The sequence below is a fragment of the Juglans regia genome, chromosome 11 (assembly GCF_001411555.2).
Source record: "Juglans regia cultivar Chandler chromosome 11, Walnut 2.0, whole genome shotgun sequence".
Lineage (NCBI taxonomy): Eukaryota > Viridiplantae > Streptophyta > Magnoliopsida > Fagales > Juglandaceae > Juglans > Juglans regia.
The window spans coordinates 30,403,322-30,423,266 of record NC_049911.1 but is presented as its reverse complement, the minus strand read 5'-3'; the positions used below and the strand labels follow the sequence as shown (position 1 = coordinate 30,423,266).

Here is a 19,945-nt window from a genome sequence, read left to right as displayed (position 1 = left end):
TATATCTCGAAACTATCTCACCCTTACTATATTTCAAGGTCAATTAATCAACCTAAACTTATATTAATTTAAAAAACGTATCTCTTGCTGTCTAAAACATAAATTCTGTCGCTCTAATTGATATGTGAACAAAAGTTATATATATATATATATGAAAATTTTATACACTATTATTTTATTTTCATTCCATTATATATAAAATGTTATATATTTATCATCATTAAATGATTATCTATTAGATTATTCTCTATCATTCAATAATAATAAATGTGTCATGTTTTACAAATGAGATTGATAAAAATAAAATGAGAATATAGTGGATAATATTACTATATATATAGATATATTAAATACATAAGATGTATTCATAATACAAACATAAAGGGATAATACAAACATAAGACATATTCTCTCCTGATCTTCTCGTTAGCAACCTGGCCGGAATTTAACGGGAGGTTTGGATAAAGGGATAAAATGAGACGAGTTGAAATACAAATTAAAAATTGAATAAAATATTATTTTATGATTTGAAAATTTTGAATCTTTTATTATATTTTGCATGAAATTTAAGAAAATTAGAATGATTGTTTGGAATAATTTTTGGCTGGCCTTATTTTTAAATAGTATTTAAATATACATATTTTTTACTTTTAAATATTATTTTTGATTTATAGTACCTAATCATTATCATTTTTTTAAAATTTTAAATAAAAATTTATTATTTTTTAAATTCTAAAAAAAGTATAATATTAAAAAATATTATTTTAACAATATTTTAACGTTATAATATTTTGATTTAATTTTCTATCTCTCTCTTTTCAAAATTCAATAAAATATCATAACTCAAATAATTTTATTACTATTTATAAATTATTTCAATATTATTTATAAATTATTTTAATATTATTTATAAATTTGTTATCTCATCTCATTCAAGAGAACCTAAGCCATTTATTACAAGTAGACCTTATGCACTGGAAACACAATTGTACTTATATCTCTTTTAAATTATTTTGCTGTTATTATTCATAAATAATTTATTATTATTATTTTATTATTATTTACATAGGATTGAACTATTATTAACATCTAAATGGAACCTAAATAGACTACGTACTGTGATCTAGTTGAGCAGGGGACCGATCTGGGAACTTTGGCAGGTCCTTAATTAGATTTCGATAAATGTTTCCTCGATACATAACTTTTGATGTTTGTTTTCATTGATTTTTTTTTTTATTCAGAACTTTTTTTTTTAAATAATTACCCCTAAAAAGCGTAAAACATTTATGTTGCATTGAAACAAGAAAAAAAAGAAGAAGTATTTTTCCCATTTATTGGGTAATTGCATTAACATTTGCAAATATGCGGTGATTGAAATTTGGAAGGATTAGGTTTTGTACGTATCGTCTCCCCTATCAATTATGGAAGTGTTTCATGCATTAGCATCTTGAATTATTAATGCTTCTATTTACCATTTAGCTAATTTTACTGTACATCTCTGAATTTTCTAAACTAACATAATCTTAGTACTTTATCGAAGAAATTAATAACATTAAAAACTACGAAGATTTTATTTTTTTGGAAAATGTTTTGGGATGAAACAATATAAGTCTTTATTTTCTCACTCTCTCGTTGAGTCCATTAATTACACCCACTACGCATAATTATTTGCGTTGCTTATGAGCAAATCAAGTGCTTAATTATTCATGGGCAAAACAATAGTTGGGAATATTTATGGACTCTAGACATGAATAATTATGTTTAAAAAAACAATGTTTTGCCCATATTGTTTTAAAGAAATAGTATTTTAGAGACTATTCATGTAAGTCCATACAATTATATTTAAAAAAAATTATAATTATAATAATATCATTTTTAAAATGATGATTTTTTTCTTTTTTATTCACATTCATCAAAAAAATTACACATATAATTCCTTGTTTAAGATTGTAAATAAAATTTCCCTTAAAATTATATCTACCATTGTTATGTAAAAAAAAAATTCCAAAAAGCTTTTAACAATAAAATTGGGACCTACCTATACGTTAAAAATCAGAACTAGTGAACCTACAATTTGGCCTAAATTTATGAGAAAATAAAAGATAACAAGGGTTTGTTTATTTTTAGAGATGAGATGAGACGAGACGAGACGAGATTAAAGTAAAAAAATTAAATAAAATATTGTTAAAATATATTTTTTAATATTATTTTTATTTTGAGATTTGAAAAAATTGAATTATTCATTTTATTTTGTATTGAATGTTGAGAAAGTTATAATAATTATATGAAATATTTTATGAAAACAAACGAGTCCGTCAAATCTCAAGTAAACTAAAAAATATGTTTGAGGCAAAAAATATTTTTTTGGATAATATGAAATATAATTCAAATTTTAAAAAGACTATCAGTATATAAAACTATCTATACAATTTCTAGATAATTATAATTTTTAAATTTTTAGAAATAAAGTCATAATCTTTAAAATTTTAAATAATCATTGTTTTTACCTATAAATTACTTTTTTAATTTATTTACAAACAAATATAACACGATTGAAAATATTTTAAACAAATGTTTATAAAATAGTAAATAACTTTTTAACAGTACAACTTATTACTTATCAAGTTATAAGATATAAGTCCCAAATCAATAAATTATATTTTTCACTATAATTCTAAACATACACATAAATATTAGTATTTTATAAGTCTAATTGAAATATGTTTAAATATAAATAGATCAATATAAGTGTTTGAATATAAGAAATAGGTTGATGTGAATTTAAATTTTTTACGAGAAATTGAAAAATAGTGTGTCCTATTAATATTTAATTTTAATATTTTATAAACTTAATTAAAATTTATTTAATATAAATAAATTATTTAACTATATAAAATAGATTAAAATTAATTTAAATTTTATACGAAAATCTAAAAAATAATTAATTTAAAATGAGTTCAAATCACTTTTAACAACCATGACCAGTCTTTAGCAAGAGTTGATTGAAATAACTGGTATATTTTTATATGGACAGTTCGAATCTGTATTCTGACATCTCTTTAAATACAAGGAAAAAGGAGAAATAATAGGATTTATTTATCAGAAAAAAGAAAAGATCATGGTATTACGAATAGTACCCAAATTTATCTTTCGGTGAGTACACAGAAAACCCTATGAAACTATGAAGTGGAAAGTGCTCAGGTAGGGAGTAATTATGCGATGACGGCATGGCTATGGATGTACGGAAAGCAGATCGTCCACATATTAAAAATAGAAAAAATAAAAAATAATTTAATTTATCGAGAAACTAATGAGAAAAAATAAAAAATAAAATATCCTAGTCCCTCCCCCAGTCGCACACACACTAGAGTATTTTTCTGAACTCTTTTAGGTCCTGTTTAGCTATAAATGGGAAAGCGCCCTTTCCTTTCTTGAACACAAACTGGTCTCTCTTTATCTCTCTCAAATTATTTTTAGCTCTTCTTGACTTGTAATTGGTGACTTTTGGTTAAAGCTCTCAGACCTAACGGTGTTTCCTGACCAGAAAACAGTAAGGTAAAGAACAAAAATCCCACCAATTCCAGTCTTCTGCAGGTCTGCATGTTCATGAGCTAAGGCTGGTGGGCTTTTATGGGGGTTTTTTTTTTTTTCCTCACCTTAACCTAGATCTGTGAGTCTGTGACAGGTGCTGTTCTAGGGTTTCTGCTTATAAATTTCTCCAAATTTAGTAGAAACGAGGAATTTTGCAGAAACCTGTTTTTTTTTTCCGTGCCATGCTGTGCGATTTTATGTGCCTTTTTTTTATTATTATATATGAGAACGTGAATGGCTTGGTTTGATTTTTTGAGGGAGAAAGGATGGCGAGAGAGAAGATCAAGATCAAGAAGATTGACAACGTTACGGCGAGGCAGGTTACCTTTTCCAAGAGAAGACGAGGGCTTTTAAAGAAAGCTGAAGAGCTTTCTGTTCTGTGCGATGCTGAGGTTGCGCTCATCATCTTCTCAGCTACCGGAAAGCTCTTTGAGTTTTGCAGCTCAAGGTATTGCATTTTTACTTCTTATTGTACTTTTGTTTGTAAGATATCACCCTACATTTTGATCAATATTTGACTTATCTTCTAGCATTCCCAGCTCTTTTGGTTCGTGTTTTTGTGTGTGCGTGTGCTTGTGATTGAGAGAAAAAGGGGGGGGGGGGGGGGGGGGGGGTACTATTCAGTCGAGGTCAGGTTAGGAGGTTCAACACTACCTTCATGACAAGAAAAGCGAGATCTTTGCCGAAATCTCGTGCTTTCTGTGAACAGAAAGCCTCGTATCGTACACATATTCAATGTTATGAACTTTTAAGGGTTTTATATAGGTGTTTAAGCGATCGAGAAATCAGAAGCCAGCAAGGATCTTCCCTGATATTTTAGATTTAGCCTCCGTCCTCATGCAATAACAGTTCTAACTTTTTTGGTAGTTGCAGCCAAAGGTGTTGTTCAGCCACGTCGTAAGAAAAAGGCGAAAGAAAGTCTCGATCAAAAAAACTTCTGGGTGTTTCTGTTTTATGCGTTTTGGGCTTTTACCGATCGAGATGCCCTTCATGATCATGCCATACGATTTCAGGATCTTTAGTTATTGATGTTCATTTTTTTTACATGAAATTCTCTCATCCCATATAAAAATGTCTTGAGACACGTTCCCTCAAGTTATTTCCTTTCTCGATGATCTAATCTTCGGGTGACTTTGTGGTCCTTCCGACCGATTAGAATCATTAGATAGCCAAGTGTATCTTCGTGGTGTACCGAAAAGTTTGCGCTTCGCGTTGCCTTTTCATGATCATCTTCCCATCTATACATAGTTTACTGTGCGTAGTGGGTGTAATAGTCTTAGTTATATTTTAGATAGCTTGGAAGAACTATGTAACTGTTACTTGATCATGTTATCTGAAGGTTACTTGATCATGGTTTGATCACTCCTGAGTTCTTCTTGTTGGTTTTAACAGAAGTCTGAATTTGTTTCTGTCGGAATATACCTCGAGTAAGGTAACCGTCGTGAGCTATATATGCCCATAGAATATTGATCTCTGAAGTATTTTTACAGCAATTGATTAGAAAGGAAGACATCATGTGTTTGAGGACTATATATAGACGCCTAGAGACATATATGATAGTTTCGCCTTATGAATTGCAAATTAAATAGTGTAAGCGACACCAAATTTCAAGCTTTATTAAATCTGATGTAAGATTGTTTAGCCAGAATTAAGTGATCTAGCGGTGGTTTTGATCTATTTTGGTTTGATGGTGGTGCCAATTTTCAAGTGAACTACTAATTAAGAAGCTTCTTTTGCAATCATGCATGTAGTAATTACTAGTGGTAGGGGTTAATTGAATTGTGTTAGAAAATCAATTGAGGAAACGGTTAGTGTTGGAAGAGGCAATCTATATTCTCAGCAGAATGAGTTTGATCAAAACGGGAATTTGCTGAATGAGTAGGAAAATTGAGGAAGAATAGTTTCAGATCGAGTCCAATCAGTAGAAAGTAGCCAAACCATCTCGATTGATAATTAGTAGAGAAGAGAAAGTGATCTATAAGATGGTTCAGTTTTATGTAATAAAATGATGGTTTTGGATCGGATAAGGAAGACACTTGTTCAAGAGGGTACTGGAGTCATGTATAATTGCCAATCATTAATGTATGCTTTTAGGTAGATCTAGAGCTATTGGCAGGAGAAAGGAGGACTCAATAAATTTATCGTTGATGAAGATGAGACCAAGTGCTACAGAAAATTATTTCTTAAACAAATGATCATGTAATTATGTCGTTATCACGTCTCAGCTCTGTGATTAGGTACATAGCAGTCATACTGACTAAGTGATTCAGCTAATGCTTTATACTTAAAAAGTCCTGGGCTCCCGGTCTTCTATATAGTATAGCTTATGGTATTTACCTTCATTAATCTAGAGCTATCTACAATTCAATCAAGTTGCATCGATCTTTACACATTGGTGACATTCTGGTTTGGAAAGACATGATTTTTTACATGCATGATGTTGATATTGGCATTCGTATTTGCTGGGAAAAAAATGTTCTTGGCATGATTATGTGTAGCACTTCTTTCTAATTGGTCGACATAAATGATGAGGCAGCAATTAAGAACAATATCTAAAAATAACAACGTCGACATTTGAAAAGAACATTAAATGTTGTGGCTTTGATTGTCAGGGAGCATCATGTGAGGTAGTTATATTAATAATGTTACCAAGACATGAGCTAATATTTATATATACTGTGCCAGATCCATAGTTAAGTTCACTAAATAGGATTAATAAATTTCCTAACAACAATATATCAATGGATCAGGTGTCGCTTCTCTGCTTCTTCATATCCTTCTTAGAACTTATTCTCCATTGTCCTGCATCATTTGGTTAATTAATTAGTATGTTTCACAATTCTCACGACAGATCGATAACAAAAGTTACAAAATCCCATTTTAGTCATGGAATAATCCAAATCCAGCAAAACAAAAGTTTCTGTATGTATGTAGTATTATATTAAGATTCCCTATTTTCCATTTGGAAATAATGGACCGTTTGATGCCAAATTATTCTTATATCATGATTTAATTTGGTATAGTTTGGCCGGTGGTTTAGTTTGGAAGCATTAAAGATGATTGGTAAATTGATCAATGTTTACATTGTTGAACGATAAACTTAGGAGCTTGTGCTCGGGTTGGTTACAGTATAGCTAGTCAACTAATTAGATAATTGTCTAAAATTTCTAGAGAAATACAACACTAAAATAAGAAAAAAACTATTTATAATGTTTGATCATGTACTGTTATCACATGTATAAACTCATGGATTATCTTATTAGAAAGACATAGATAAGGTCTCAACTTTAGTAAGAGGTACCGAGGCCAATCCTTCATCTGGCTCGGCATAGATCATCTCTCAAATGAATTTCCCGATCGACTCTTGCTATTGAAAATTGATGATCAGCTGCCTTGAAGCTGATTTCATCTCTTTATAAATAACTAGGAAAGACACAAGGATACGAAAGTGAGCCACAATTTAAATGATAGTCATCGGGAACCTTTTATTGTTTTTGCTTTGGCAATTTATAAGGATAATTTTAATTAATGATTTACTTTATTAAGATTTTTTTGTTATAAATTAGGCGATATATGCCGATCTAATGGCTTATGGACATTATCATATCAATATAATTTGTTAAGCGTATGGTATGGTATGTTAAAGAATTTAACTTCTTCCAATATGCTAAAATATCCAGAGAATTATTAACTCTAGTTCTATTTAATTCCCGCTTATCAATTTTTTGTCTTCCTTTGTAATTCTCGCATTATATTAAGTTCTCATATCATGACTATATGCCTTTCTTCTACCATAGCTAATTTTCTGAAAAGCTAAATATATTTGATATATTCTCTCAGCATACAAACGCGGAACAATGAAAATACTTAGGCTGATTTGGTTACACAAAATAAAATTGTCTCATTTTATATAATTATTATAACTTTTTCAAACTTTCACACAAAATATAATAAACAATTCTATTTATTCAAAATTATATTATAATAATATTTTATTCAACTTTCAACAAAACATCTCATTTCATCTGAACTGCATAACCAAGCGAGGTCTTAATAAACTTTTCTACCCATCTGATTTTTCATTGTTCAGCTCCACAGCTAATTTCAAGGAAGCTGAACAATGAATAAAATTTTTCTTGACAAAGTTGGTTGACATGATTGTCCAATACATATTAATTTAATATACGGTGTCAAGTGGTAATGTTGAAATTGGTATGGCAATTTTGGTTCGAGATCTCTTCCAAGTTTTTATTCAAATTTGAAGACCTTAAATGAGATATTGAACTAAACTTGCGAAGTAGCTTTTACAATATTTAATTTTTTTTAAAAAGAATTCATAAGGAATGTAATAAACGGTAGTAAAGTCCACTATATAATGTGTTTATATCTGTTCTACCTAAAGTGCTCAAGCTTGAATTGGAATTTTGAAATGATTTTTTTGTTCGTCGGTTACATTAATTCCGATCACAAATTGTCAAGAATTTAAAGCATGGAGTTATTAAATGGAGATTAACTTTCTCCAATATATAGATGCGTGCATACTAAAACAGGTGGATTGACGAGTTTTTAAGGTACAGAACCTGGGGTACAGCTTCATGGCAACCATTAATTTTTCTATCTTATGTTTTAGAAGTTCACTTCTTTCAGTGCATGGATCGATCATCTTCTAACTGTGTTCTCCTTCTTCTTGTGAAGTATGAAGGATATACTTGGAAGGTATGATATGCAATCTAATGGCATTAAACAAATGGATCAGCCATCCCTTGAACTGCAGGTAATATATTGCTAATCATATTTCAAGAATTACCGAAAAGCTCTGATTAGACGTTTGCAAGGACTCCTGTAATGCTTCGTGCTAATTGACATGGAGGAAATGGCATGATCATCTAAATTGTAGATCCAAGTCAGACACGGGAATGTTGCCTTTTGTAGTAGGCTTTATGCTTAAAGGAGGTCATCTGACCACTTTCTTCGTTATTTTCAGCTAGAGAATAATAATCACATCAGATTGAGTAAGGAAGTGGCAGATAAGACCCACCAACTAAGGTATTAATAGTTGCTAAAGGATAATCTTTCCCAGTATTTGCTGATGCTAATTTAGACACTTTTGCCTGCAGGCAGACAAGAGGAGAGGATCTTGAAGGATTAAATTTAGAGGAATTGCAGCAATTGGAGAAAATGCTTGAAGCTGGACTTAGCCGTGTGCTTGAGACTAAGGTTTTTGCTGGTTCCTTTCTGTAGTATATACATATCAAACTGCGTAAGAATATTATATGAAGAATCGTGTGGGCCTTCCTCTTAATTTCTTTCAGGAAGAACGGTTGCTGACTGAGATTACTACACTTGAAAGAAAGGTTAGTAAACAAACACCTTAGAGCATTGGCATTGGATTGGATTAGTCATTTGGTGATCCTAATCTTCAAAATTTGACTAATATGAAATTTTTGTACTTTCAGCCAATCACTCAAAACTTGAATCTTAGATTAGTCATCACATTCTGTATAATAATAAAATATTTTATTATTATTTTTAATATTTCTTTAATTAAATTAGATAGATGAACATTACTTATATTATAATTTGTTATAAGGTAAGATTATTGCATTATTTATTACTTTATAATAATTAATAAAAAGTTTATTCATATTTTCTCATATTATTATCATTTTTGCATGGTTGTAGATAGATGCAAAAAATTTCTTATATTTTAAAAAATATTAAAAGAAAGATGATTAATATTATTTGATAAAAATATAATTAATAATAAGAAAATGTATCGTAATTCTAGAGATGAAGTTATTGAAGGGATGAAATTGCACCTGAGGGAAGAAAAAGGAAAATACAGGAAATAATAAATATTAGAATGAAGATGCAATAGTTCTCTTCATATATATATATATATGACTTTAGGGATGAAGTTACTGTAGTTCATATTCCAAATGAATTGTGTATAGCTAATTTAATGTAGCAGAAATTTAGTGGACATTCTTCAAAATATGACTTTCACCTACATTTATTACTAAAATATATTAGAGTGATTAATGACGTGTTCAGTTGTTGAAACAGAATGGTAGTACGTGTACTTTTATATACGGACATTCATCAAGAAAAAACAAGGGAAAGTATGGGGTTTTCATGAAACCAGGTAGTAATTATATGCTTATTGGTTGTGTTCTGATTCCATATGTGTCGCAGTCCCTCAAGTGAAAGTGGTTTTAGTCAGACTGGCAACTGGGGAAACCTACGTTGTGTTTCATTAGAGAGAGATGTCTAGCTAGAATGAGACATCACGAATTGATAAGAGAATTATTTCGTTCTTAACATGCTTTGGAGACGTAGCTAGTTTTGGTTTCAGTTTGGTTTTATTTTTCTGAGATGTTGTAATTCTCCTTACCAACGAAGTTCAAGTTTTAATGCTTCCTTTGTTCACTTGTGTTCTTGCACCGGCTACCAAATGCAGGGAGCTCAGTTGTTAGAGGAGAACAGGCAATTGAAGCAGAAGGTAAGAATATTTGTTTGATTTGCTTGCTTTGTTTGTTTTTACGTTCTGCACAAAATGGTGGATGATATTTTTGGATTTCAGATGATGATGTCTTCCAAGGGAAAAAGACCTGTTCTTGTGGAGTCGGACATCCTCGTCCAGGAAGAAGGCATGTCGTCGGAATCTGTCACCAATGTTTGCAGCAGCAGCGGTGGCCCCCCTTCTCTAGAAGACGACAGTTCCGATACATCTCTCAAATTAGGGTAAAGCAGTAACGACACCCAGAAAAATATTGTTTTCTTCTGATTCTTTTTTCCACCCATATTTCTTAACAGTAAATACTAGTTTAAGACGAGCTGGCGTCGAGACATATAATTTTCAAATGCATTTCCCAGCTTGCATGCTGGCGTCTTCGATAACATATACTATATTGTCGCTTACGTCTTCCTTGAATTTCCTGCAGGCTCTCTCTTCTCTAGCTGAAATTGAGGTAAGATGGAGAAGACTCATGCGAGAAATAAGCCCTTGGAGTCTGGTCATTTCAAGATGTCCCCGAGTTTAATCAAATTGTACGAGGAAACTAGAACAGAACTTGTTCCGGTCCTTCTGTATGTCATGTTCATGTTTTCCCGTTTGTACGTAAATTAATGTGTTGTGGCTACTCCTATTTAATTCGTATCTGTAAGCATGGGAATTCGATCTCTAAATTACTATTTGAGACCCTGACCTCCAAGCTAGGTGCGTGCGTGTGTGCATGCTAGGCTATTCCTAATAACTTTAGTCGGTATCAAACGGCCTATTATTCCGATCTTTGTATAATTAATAACACTACGTACGACTTTCTTGTAATGCCTTGGTGGATGATCCTATCTATACGTGAAAAGCATCTAAGGGCTCGTTTGTTTTTAGAGATGAGATAAGATAAGATGAGTTGAGATTAAAGTTAAAAAGTTGAATAAAATATTATTAGAATATATTTTTTAATATTATTGTTATTTTGGAATTTGAAAAAGTTGAATTGTTTATTTTATTTTGTGTAAAAATTTGAAAAAGTTGTAATGATAAGGTGAAATGAGATGAGATGTTTTTGAAAAACAAACAAGGCTATCTAACGAGGTTTGTTGTCTTATGACATATGCAATAACTTCCTCCGATTCCTTGCCGCAACGGGTATTATATTAATTATCCAAACACATTAATTACAGTGGAGATGTGGTCCAGGCAATTAACCATACAGCAGTACTGGAGACCTGTAGTCCAATCAATTAGTTTGTATGCAAACTATCTTCCTGATTTATTTGTTTTCTAAAAACATCTCATCTCATCTCATCATTACAATTTTTTCAAATTTTCACACAAAATAAAATAAACAATTCAACTTTTTCAAATCTCAAAACAACAATAATATTAAAAAATATATTTTAACAATATTTTATTCAACTTTTTAACTTTAATCTCAACTCATCTCATCTCATCTCATCTTTGAAAACAAACGGGCCCTTAGAGGTTAGATAATTTGTGTGGATCCTGTAACTAACACCATGCAATCTCTCCTGCACTTAGATGGTGTTTAATTAAGATATATGTTGGAAAACAAGTTTCGGTGTTGTTTGCGCGCGGATTCCGTAGAATTTATGTACGAGTTCTATTATTTAGAGTAAAAGGGACAGACAAATTATAAAATGGTTTTAATAATATTTGTTGAATATTTAATGTTACTTGATTACTTAGAAATAAATATTGTTAAAAATTAAATTTATGTGTTTTTCTCATTTTAGAGTTTCAAATTAAAGCAGCAGCTCGATGATCTAAATATCTTTGTCTTTATAACCGCGAAGGGAAATTGGAAATGATGCATGCATGCTTTCCCTACTGATCAGTTTGTCGATCATGCCTAATGCTGCTTCTTTACTAAAGTGAAATATACATAGATCGAAGACAAAAACCATCCGGACGTAAATGTCACACATGTACATATATATAGTTTTAACAGAACCGATATTGCAGTAATAGAAGGTTGACAGATCAAGTTTAGGCAAACCATCTTAAATAATGAAATATGAAACATTAGCACGTGTGTTTTTTAAATTTGTTTATAAAGTTACAAATAATACACATATTATTATTATTATTTATTTTTAAATAGACAACATTTATAATAAAAAATGTTGGGAATGTAATTCAGTACTCGGCACACCCAAATTCTAATCAAATCATTGAAGAATTTGACTGATGCGGGACAATAGGAGTGGCGCTTCCTCTCTCTCTCTCTCTCTTCTATAATTTGTTCGTCGAAGTGCTGACTGACTGGCCAAGCTATCTTTAAAAGACGAATACAAAAGAATTATATAAAAATAAATATATAAAATGATATGATTTTACTATTTATAGAATTATACAACTTGATCTAATTTCAAAACAAAATAATTATATTAAAAAATTATAAGAATATAATTTTTTAACTTCATAATACTTTTATTTAATTTTCTTTATCTTTTTTCAAAACATAATAAAACATCTTATCTCAAATAATTTTACTATTTATTAGATATAAACACATGTCAATACACACATGTTAATACATGATAGGTTAGCAAGATTAGTTAGTTAGTTATGATTTTATTTTCTTTGTAAAGTCTGAAACTCTATAAATAGAAGAGTTCATTGCCTTCTCTATTTTCAAGTTGTACATAATATATTTATCATAAATAAAGAGCTTTCTTCTTCTCTGAATTGTAACATGGTATTAGATTAGGTTGCGAAATGACATTTTCTTTATCATCCTCCACGGTTGACCACTCAGCTTGTCCATTTTTCTTACAGAATGGAGAATCTCCTGAAACGATTTTTCTTACAAGGAAGCAATGTTCTTTTTTCATAACATTACTTGTGTATGTTGATGACATTTTAATTGCAATTAATGATGAGTCATTTGTCATTGCTCTTAAAGAGTTTTTGCATAGCCAATTTAAGTTTAAAAATTTGGGTGCTATCAAATATTTTATGGGGCTAGAAATAACTAGATCTAAGAAAGGCATTTGCTTGTGTCAAATAAAATATGCATTGGAATTACTTTCAGATGCTGGGTTATTGGCTGCCAAACTAGTAAATTTTCTCATGGATCATCATTCCAAACTTTCTATGAATCATGGAAAGTTATTATCAGATCCTACTTCGTATAGAAGGTTGATAGGTCGTTTGTTGTATTTAACCCATACCGAGCCTGATAGTGCTTTTTCAGTTCATTATCTTAGTCAATTTTTGGCATCTTCTCGAGTTCCTCATATGCAAGCAACACATCGAATTTTGAGGTATATAAAAAAGGCTCATGGTCAAGGCATCTTTCTTTCAGAAGGTTCTTTGTTACACATCAAAGCATTTGCTAATTCAGATTGGACAAGTTGTCCAGATTCTAGAATATCAATTTATGGATATTGTGTATTCATTGGTGATTCTTTAATCTCATATAAGTTCAAAAAGCAACAAACAATTTCTCGCTTATCAGTAGAGCCAGATCAGTATAGATCAATGACTACTTGAATATTGGTTTTGATTAAAGAGTTACATCGGGATCATTATAATGCTACCCTATTATTCTGTGATAATTAAGCTGCCCTGCACATTGTAGCTAATCCGATATTTCATGCGCATACTAAACACATCGAGTTGGATTGTTATTTGATTCGGGAAAAGATTCAAGCTGGTTTACTGCGCACTTTACATGTATCTTCACAAAATTAGATTGCTGACATTCTCACTAAACCTTTAGGCTCATCCTTATTTACTTATTTGCTTTCCAATATGGGTATATATGATATATATATACTCCATCTTGAAGGTGACTATTATAAAGAGAAGTTTTATTCGACTGCAAATCAAGTGTCTGGCCAGCTTGCTACTATGTCTCTTGACAATAATCTGCCTTCTGCATCAGATTTTCCTCGTTAAACTTTTTCTTGCAATAGTATTTCTATTTAAGATTTATCTAACTCCTAGATCATCGATTCAAGAGCTATTGATCATATTGTGCATTCTTTATATTTCTTTACTACTATTACTTTTATTCTTGACACTTTAGTAAAACTTCTCAATGACATAGTTGTTGCTATCACTCATATTAGTAAAATTAGATTATGAGATTCTTTGATATTGACAGATGTACTTTGTGTACCTTTTTTTCCTACAATTTATTATCTGTCGGCAATCTTACCTCTAATCAGAAATGTGCATTTATCTTTTATCTGATTTATATTTTATTTAGGACCTTATGGCATGAAAGATAATTGGGACGGGTAGAAGATGTGAAGGGTTATACATTTTTGCAACAGCCAGTTGTTTGTGCACCATCAAAGCCATCCAAGAGTATTATCAATTTCATTTATGCAAATACTGTAAAAATTTTCAGATTTTACCTTTGGCATTATCACCTAGGTCATCATTCTTTACAAAAAATGTCTCTTATTTCTCAAACATATCCAATAGATTCTTTTTCAAATTCTCATACATGTCCTTGTAATATCTGTCCTATGGAAAAACATAAAAGACTATCATTTCCTCATAGTTCTAGTGTTTCAAATTTACCTTTTCAATTAGTTAATTATGATGTTTGAGGTCCTTTTAATATCTCAACTTCTAATGTTTGCACACTTTACATGTATCTTCACAAAATCAAATTGTTGACATTCTCACTAAACCTTTAGGCTCATCCTTGTTTACTTATTTGCTTTCCAAGATGGGTATATATGATGTATATACTCTATCTTGAAGTGGACTATTAGAAATAAACACATGTCAGCACACACACGTGTTAATACATGATAGGTTTACAAGATTAGTTTGTTAGTTCTGATTTTATTTTCTTTGTAAAGTCTGGAACTCTATAAACATAAGAGTTCATTGCCTTATATGTTTTCAAGTTGTACATAATATATTCATAAAAAAATAAAGAGTTTTTCTTCTTCTCTGAATTGTAACACTATTATTCATAAGATTATCATCTCATTTGATTATCCAAACATTTCCAACCATCCTAATATTATTAAGAGTTAGTCTACGTACAATCTCCAATAGGGACTGCTCATGCAAACTTGAACAATTTTATCTTTCAATTTTTTTTTTAAATTACAATAATGTAATTTTCAAAATGGTGTTTTTTTCCATTTAATGAAACACATCAATAGGTCTGCACACCAAGTGAGAACTGTAAATAGAATTTATCTATTATTAAAATCTAAAGGTAGATATAAAGAAATGAAAATTCTTGTACAATGACATGAAATGGGGCTTGATTTAATCATTAATAAGAGTTCCTGTTCACCTTTTTATTCTTCCCCATTTACCCCTCCCTCCGCGTAGATGTTGTGAACCAAAAAGTCATTTTCTTTCCCATTAAAGAGGAAGACGAAGCTCCTGCAAAATTCATTCGCAAAGACAAAAAAAAAAAAAAAAGCCCAAATATCTGCGCCTTGTACAACTTAAAAGTCAAGCAGATCGCTTATTATCGTTGACGCATCGCTCATCAACAGTAATAAACAGTGAGTTTTTTTTTTTTTTTTTTTTTTTTTTTTTTTTTTTACAATTGTTTATATTACCTTTATTACCGTTCATCAACAATAATGAACAGTGTAAAGTTTTTTTTTTTTTCGCATGTTTTTTTCCGCAAATGTTTATATTATCTCTTTCTCTTTAAATAGACTTTTTTTTGTATTTATCTAAAGAGTAAAATAAATTATTACTTCTGTCAAATGCTTGTTTTATAGTCGAATTGTTATGTAATTGTTATTTATAATTCTTGAATTTTTAGTGATTATATTAGAATTTGTAAAAGCAAGTATATATAATTGAATTGATTGGATCAAATTTGTGTGATAAGTATTTTTTAGATTTTTATTTAAGTTATTTAGACTTTTATAAAGTAATACTAAAAGTGATATATCATTTTTAATCTTCAGATTTAATCTAACGGTAGAAGTTTAAATATTGATTTAAACTAACATAAAATAGATAATTAAAATATAAATATTCTATCATACACTTAAAATTAACTTCAATTTAAAGTAACATCAACAGTAATGAACAGTGTAGAGTTTTTTTTTTTTTTTTGCATGTTTTTTTCCGCAAATGTTTATATTATCTCTTTCTCTTTAAATACACTTTTTTTTGTATTTATCTAAAGAGTAAAATAAATTATTACTTCTGTCAAATGCTTGCTTTATAGTCGAATTGTTATGTAATTGTTATTTATAATTCTTGAATTTTTAGTGATTATATTAGAATTTGTAAAAGCAAGTATATATAATTGAATTGATTGGATCAAATTTGCGTGATAAGTATTTTTTAGATTTTTATTTAAGTTATTTAGACTTTTATAGAGTAATACTAAAAGTGATATATCATTTTTAATCTTCAGATTTAATCTAACGGTAGAAGTTTAAATATTGATTTAAACTAACATAAAATAGATAATTAAAATATAAATATTCTATCATACACTTAAAATTAACTTCAATTTATATATATATATATTTGTCGATATCTTAAAAGAGGCTATCATATTACTGTTAATCAACAGTAATGAACAGTAAATAAGCTGTGTGGTTTTTTTTTTCGCATATTCATATACTGTTCATTACTGTTCATATTCATTACTGTTATGAACAGTAAAGAGGTTTTTTTTTTTTTTTTTTCATGTTTGTTTTGTTTTTTTGTTTCTTTTTAGGTTCGTCTGTGTGAATGTCAATGTGCGACGTAATACCACAATTATGCGTGGGGAATGAAAGAGAGAGAGAAATGAAAGGTAGGGAAAAATATTGATTTATAGGTTTTAAATTACAACTCTTCATCTTTAATTTTCAGATTTAATCTAACGATAGAAGTTTAAATATTGATTTAAACTAACATAAAATAGATAATTAAAATACTAATTTTTTATCATTAAATAAATAATAAAATTTTACTGTACATTTTTAAGAAAAAAATTATCTAATTAATTTGAATTTTTAATATAATTTAAATTTCATAATAAATGATGAACATAAATAAATAATAATTTTATTTTTATACATTAAAATATTTTAATATTCAAAGTTATATTTTATATTTTTTTTTTAATTTGATAGATGTGGCAAACGTGCTTTGCACGTTTATCACCACTAGTATATATATATATATATATATATATCTATGAAATGCTTTGTTTAAGTGTTGGTTTATTGGTTGATTAGTAAATATATATATATATATATATATACTAGTGGTGATAAACGTGCAAAGCACGTTTGCCACATCTATCAAATTAAAAAAATATATATATATATAACTTTGAATATTAAAATATTTTAATGTATAAAAATAAAATTATTATTTATTTATGTTCATCATTTATTATGAAATTTAAATTATATTAAAAATTCAAATTAATTAGATAATTTTTTTTCTTAAAAATGTACAGTAAAATTTTATTATTTATTTAATGATAAAAAATTATTATTTTAATTATCTATTTTATGTTAGTTTAAATCAATATTTAAACTTCTATCGTTAGATTAAATCTGAAAATTAAAGATGAAGAGTTGTAATTTAAAACCTATAAATCAATATTTTTCCCCACCTTTCATTTCTCTCTCTCTTTCATTCCCCACGCACAATTGTGGTATTACATCGGACACTGACATTCACACAGACGAACCTAAAAAGAAACAAAAAAACAAAACAAACATGAAAAAAAAAAAAAAAACCTCTTTACTGTTCATAACAGTAATGAACAGTATATGAATATGCGAAAAAAAAAACCACACAGCTTATTTACTGTTCATTACTGTTGATTAACAGTAATATGATAGCCTCTTTTAAGATATCGACAAATATATATATATATATATATAAATTGAAGTTAATTTTAAGTGTATGATAGAATATTTATATTTTAATTATCTATTTTATGTTAGTTTAAATCAATATTTAAACTTCTACCGGTAGATTAAATCTGAAGATTAAAAATGATATATCACTTTTAGTATTACTCTATAAAAGTCTAAATAACTTAAATAAAAATCTAAAAAATACTTATCACACAAATTTGATCCAATCAATTCAATTATATATACTTGCTTTTACAAATTCTAATATAATCACTAAAAATTCAAGAATTATAAATAACAATTACATAACAATTCGACTATAAAGTAAGCATTTGACAGAAGTAATAATTTATTTTACTCTTTAGATAAATACAAAAAAAAGTCTATTTAAAGAGAAAGAGATAATATAAACATTTGCGGAAAAAAACATGCGAAAAAAAAAAAAAAACTTTACACTGTTTATTATTGTTGATGAACGGTAATAAAGGTAATATAAACAATTGTAAAAAAAAAAAAAAAAAAAAAAACTCTACACTGTTCATTACTGTTGATGTTACTTTAAATTGAAGTTAATTTTAAGTGTATGATAGAATATTTATATTTTAATTATCTATTTTATGTTAGTTTAAATCAATATTTAAACTTCTACCGTTAGATTAAATTTGAAGATTAAAAATGATATATCACTTTTAGTATTACTCTATAAAAGTCTAAATAACTTAAATAAAAATCTAAAAAATACTTATCACACAAATTTGATCCAATCAATTCAATTATATATAATTGCTTTTACAAATTCTAATATAATCACTAAAAATTCAAGAATTATAAATAACAATTACATAACAATTCGACTATAAAGCAAGCATTTGACAGAAGTAATAATTTATTTTACTCTTTAGATAAATACAAAAAAAAATCTATTTAAAGAGAAAGAGATAATATAAACATTTGCGGAAAAAAATATGCGAAAAAAAAAAAAAAAACTTTACACTGTTCATTATTGTTGATGAACGGTAATAAAGGTAATATAAACAATTGTAAAAAAAAAAAAAAAAAAAAAAAACTCTACACTGTTCATTACTGTTGATGAACAGTAACATCAACAGTAATAAACAGTACCTGCATAGCCACTTTTAAGTTATAGCGCAAGGCGCAGATATATTTACTAATCCTCGAAAGCAAATAAAACAAAACTTGAACTATATACCTAAGATTATAAGCTGAGAACTTGTAAGATTAAATTACACCCCATTTTTATTTTTTTCCAAAACGGGAGATTTAGCTTCACCTTCTCCATGATTTACTAGATTCAAAATTTTTTTTTTCCAAAACCTATATGTTCTTTTGGCTTTTTTGATTTTTTTTTCAAAATCGCAGATTCGACTTCACCAATTACCATCAAAGCACAACTAGCAATGGAAGAATTGGGGGGATGGGTGTGCCAAAGTGTCTATACCTAACATTTTCCAAAAAGAAATAGTGAAAAACTTTCTATCGGAAAAGGTCGAATTTGCCAATTTGTTGACTCGGTATTTACATGTTTGGTCTGAATAGTGAATGACACTGTGTCAAAGGAGCTCAAACCATGGCATCAACGATCTCAAAATTGTACGCTCTCCTCAAACGCGTATGAAGCACATTATATTAATATTCGTTTGATTCTTAAATTCATCTCAACTTATTATTATAATTTTTTAAAATTTTAATATAAAATATAATAAACAATTCAATTTTTTCAAATCTCAAAATAATAATAATATTAAAAAATAATATTCTAATAATATTTTATATTCTCAACTCAACTCAACTTAACTTAGTTCAACATTCAAATACAATTAAGTGTGATTAATTAAATATATGAGATATCCTATTTCTTTATGGATGGCTCTAGGGCTCCTGTTGGTTTATTTTGATTTTATTTTTATATATATATTTTTTTAACATTTTTATTTTGTTTTAAATTCAAAATATTATTAAAAAATATTTACTTAATTACTAACTAAAAATAATA

The 19,945-nt window shown here is 28.6% G+C and overlaps 1 protein-coding gene across 2 annotated transcripts; it reads left to right on the top strand.

The window, feature by feature from the left end:
* The first annotated feature begins 3,359 nt into the window (after positions 1-3,359).
* LOC118343711 (MADS-box protein SVP-like) lies at positions 3,360-10,921 on the top strand. Of its 2 annotated transcripts, none has more exons than XM_035683014.1 (9): positions 3,360-3,555; positions 3,857-4,039; positions 8,287-8,365; positions 8,576-8,637; positions 8,709-8,808; positions 8,904-8,945; positions 10,052-10,093; positions 10,175-10,335; positions 10,536-10,921. In XM_035683014.1, the coding sequence occupies exons 2-9, from the start codon at positions 3,858-3,860 to the stop codon at positions 10,549-10,551; spliced, it is 684 nt and encodes a 227-aa protein (XP_035538907.1). In that variant the 5' UTR covers positions 3,360-3,555; position 3,857; the 3' UTR covers positions 10,552-10,921. The 2 variants fall into 2 exon arrangements, with proteins under 2 accessions (XP_035538907.1, XP_035538908.1); XM_035683015.1 differs by having other exon boundaries at positions 3,403-3,555; positions 3,849-4,039.
* The last annotated feature ends 9,024 nt before the right edge of the window (positions 10,922-19,945 follow it).

Bases quoted from the DNA above. Each gene is read 5' to 3' on its own strand.
- LOC118343711 (XM_035683014.1), top strand. From the start codon at position 3,858: ATGGCGAGAGAGAAGATCAAGATCAAGAAGATTGACAACGTTACGGCG. The intron at 8,809-8,903 runs GTTTTTGCTGGT...AATTTCTTTCAG, and splicing joins GCCGTGTGCTTGAGACTAAG to GAAGAACGGTTGCTGACTGA. The intron at 8,946-10,051 runs GTTAGTAAACAA...TACCAAATGCAG, and splicing joins TTACTACACTTGAAAGAAAG to GGAGCTCAGTTGTTAGAGGA.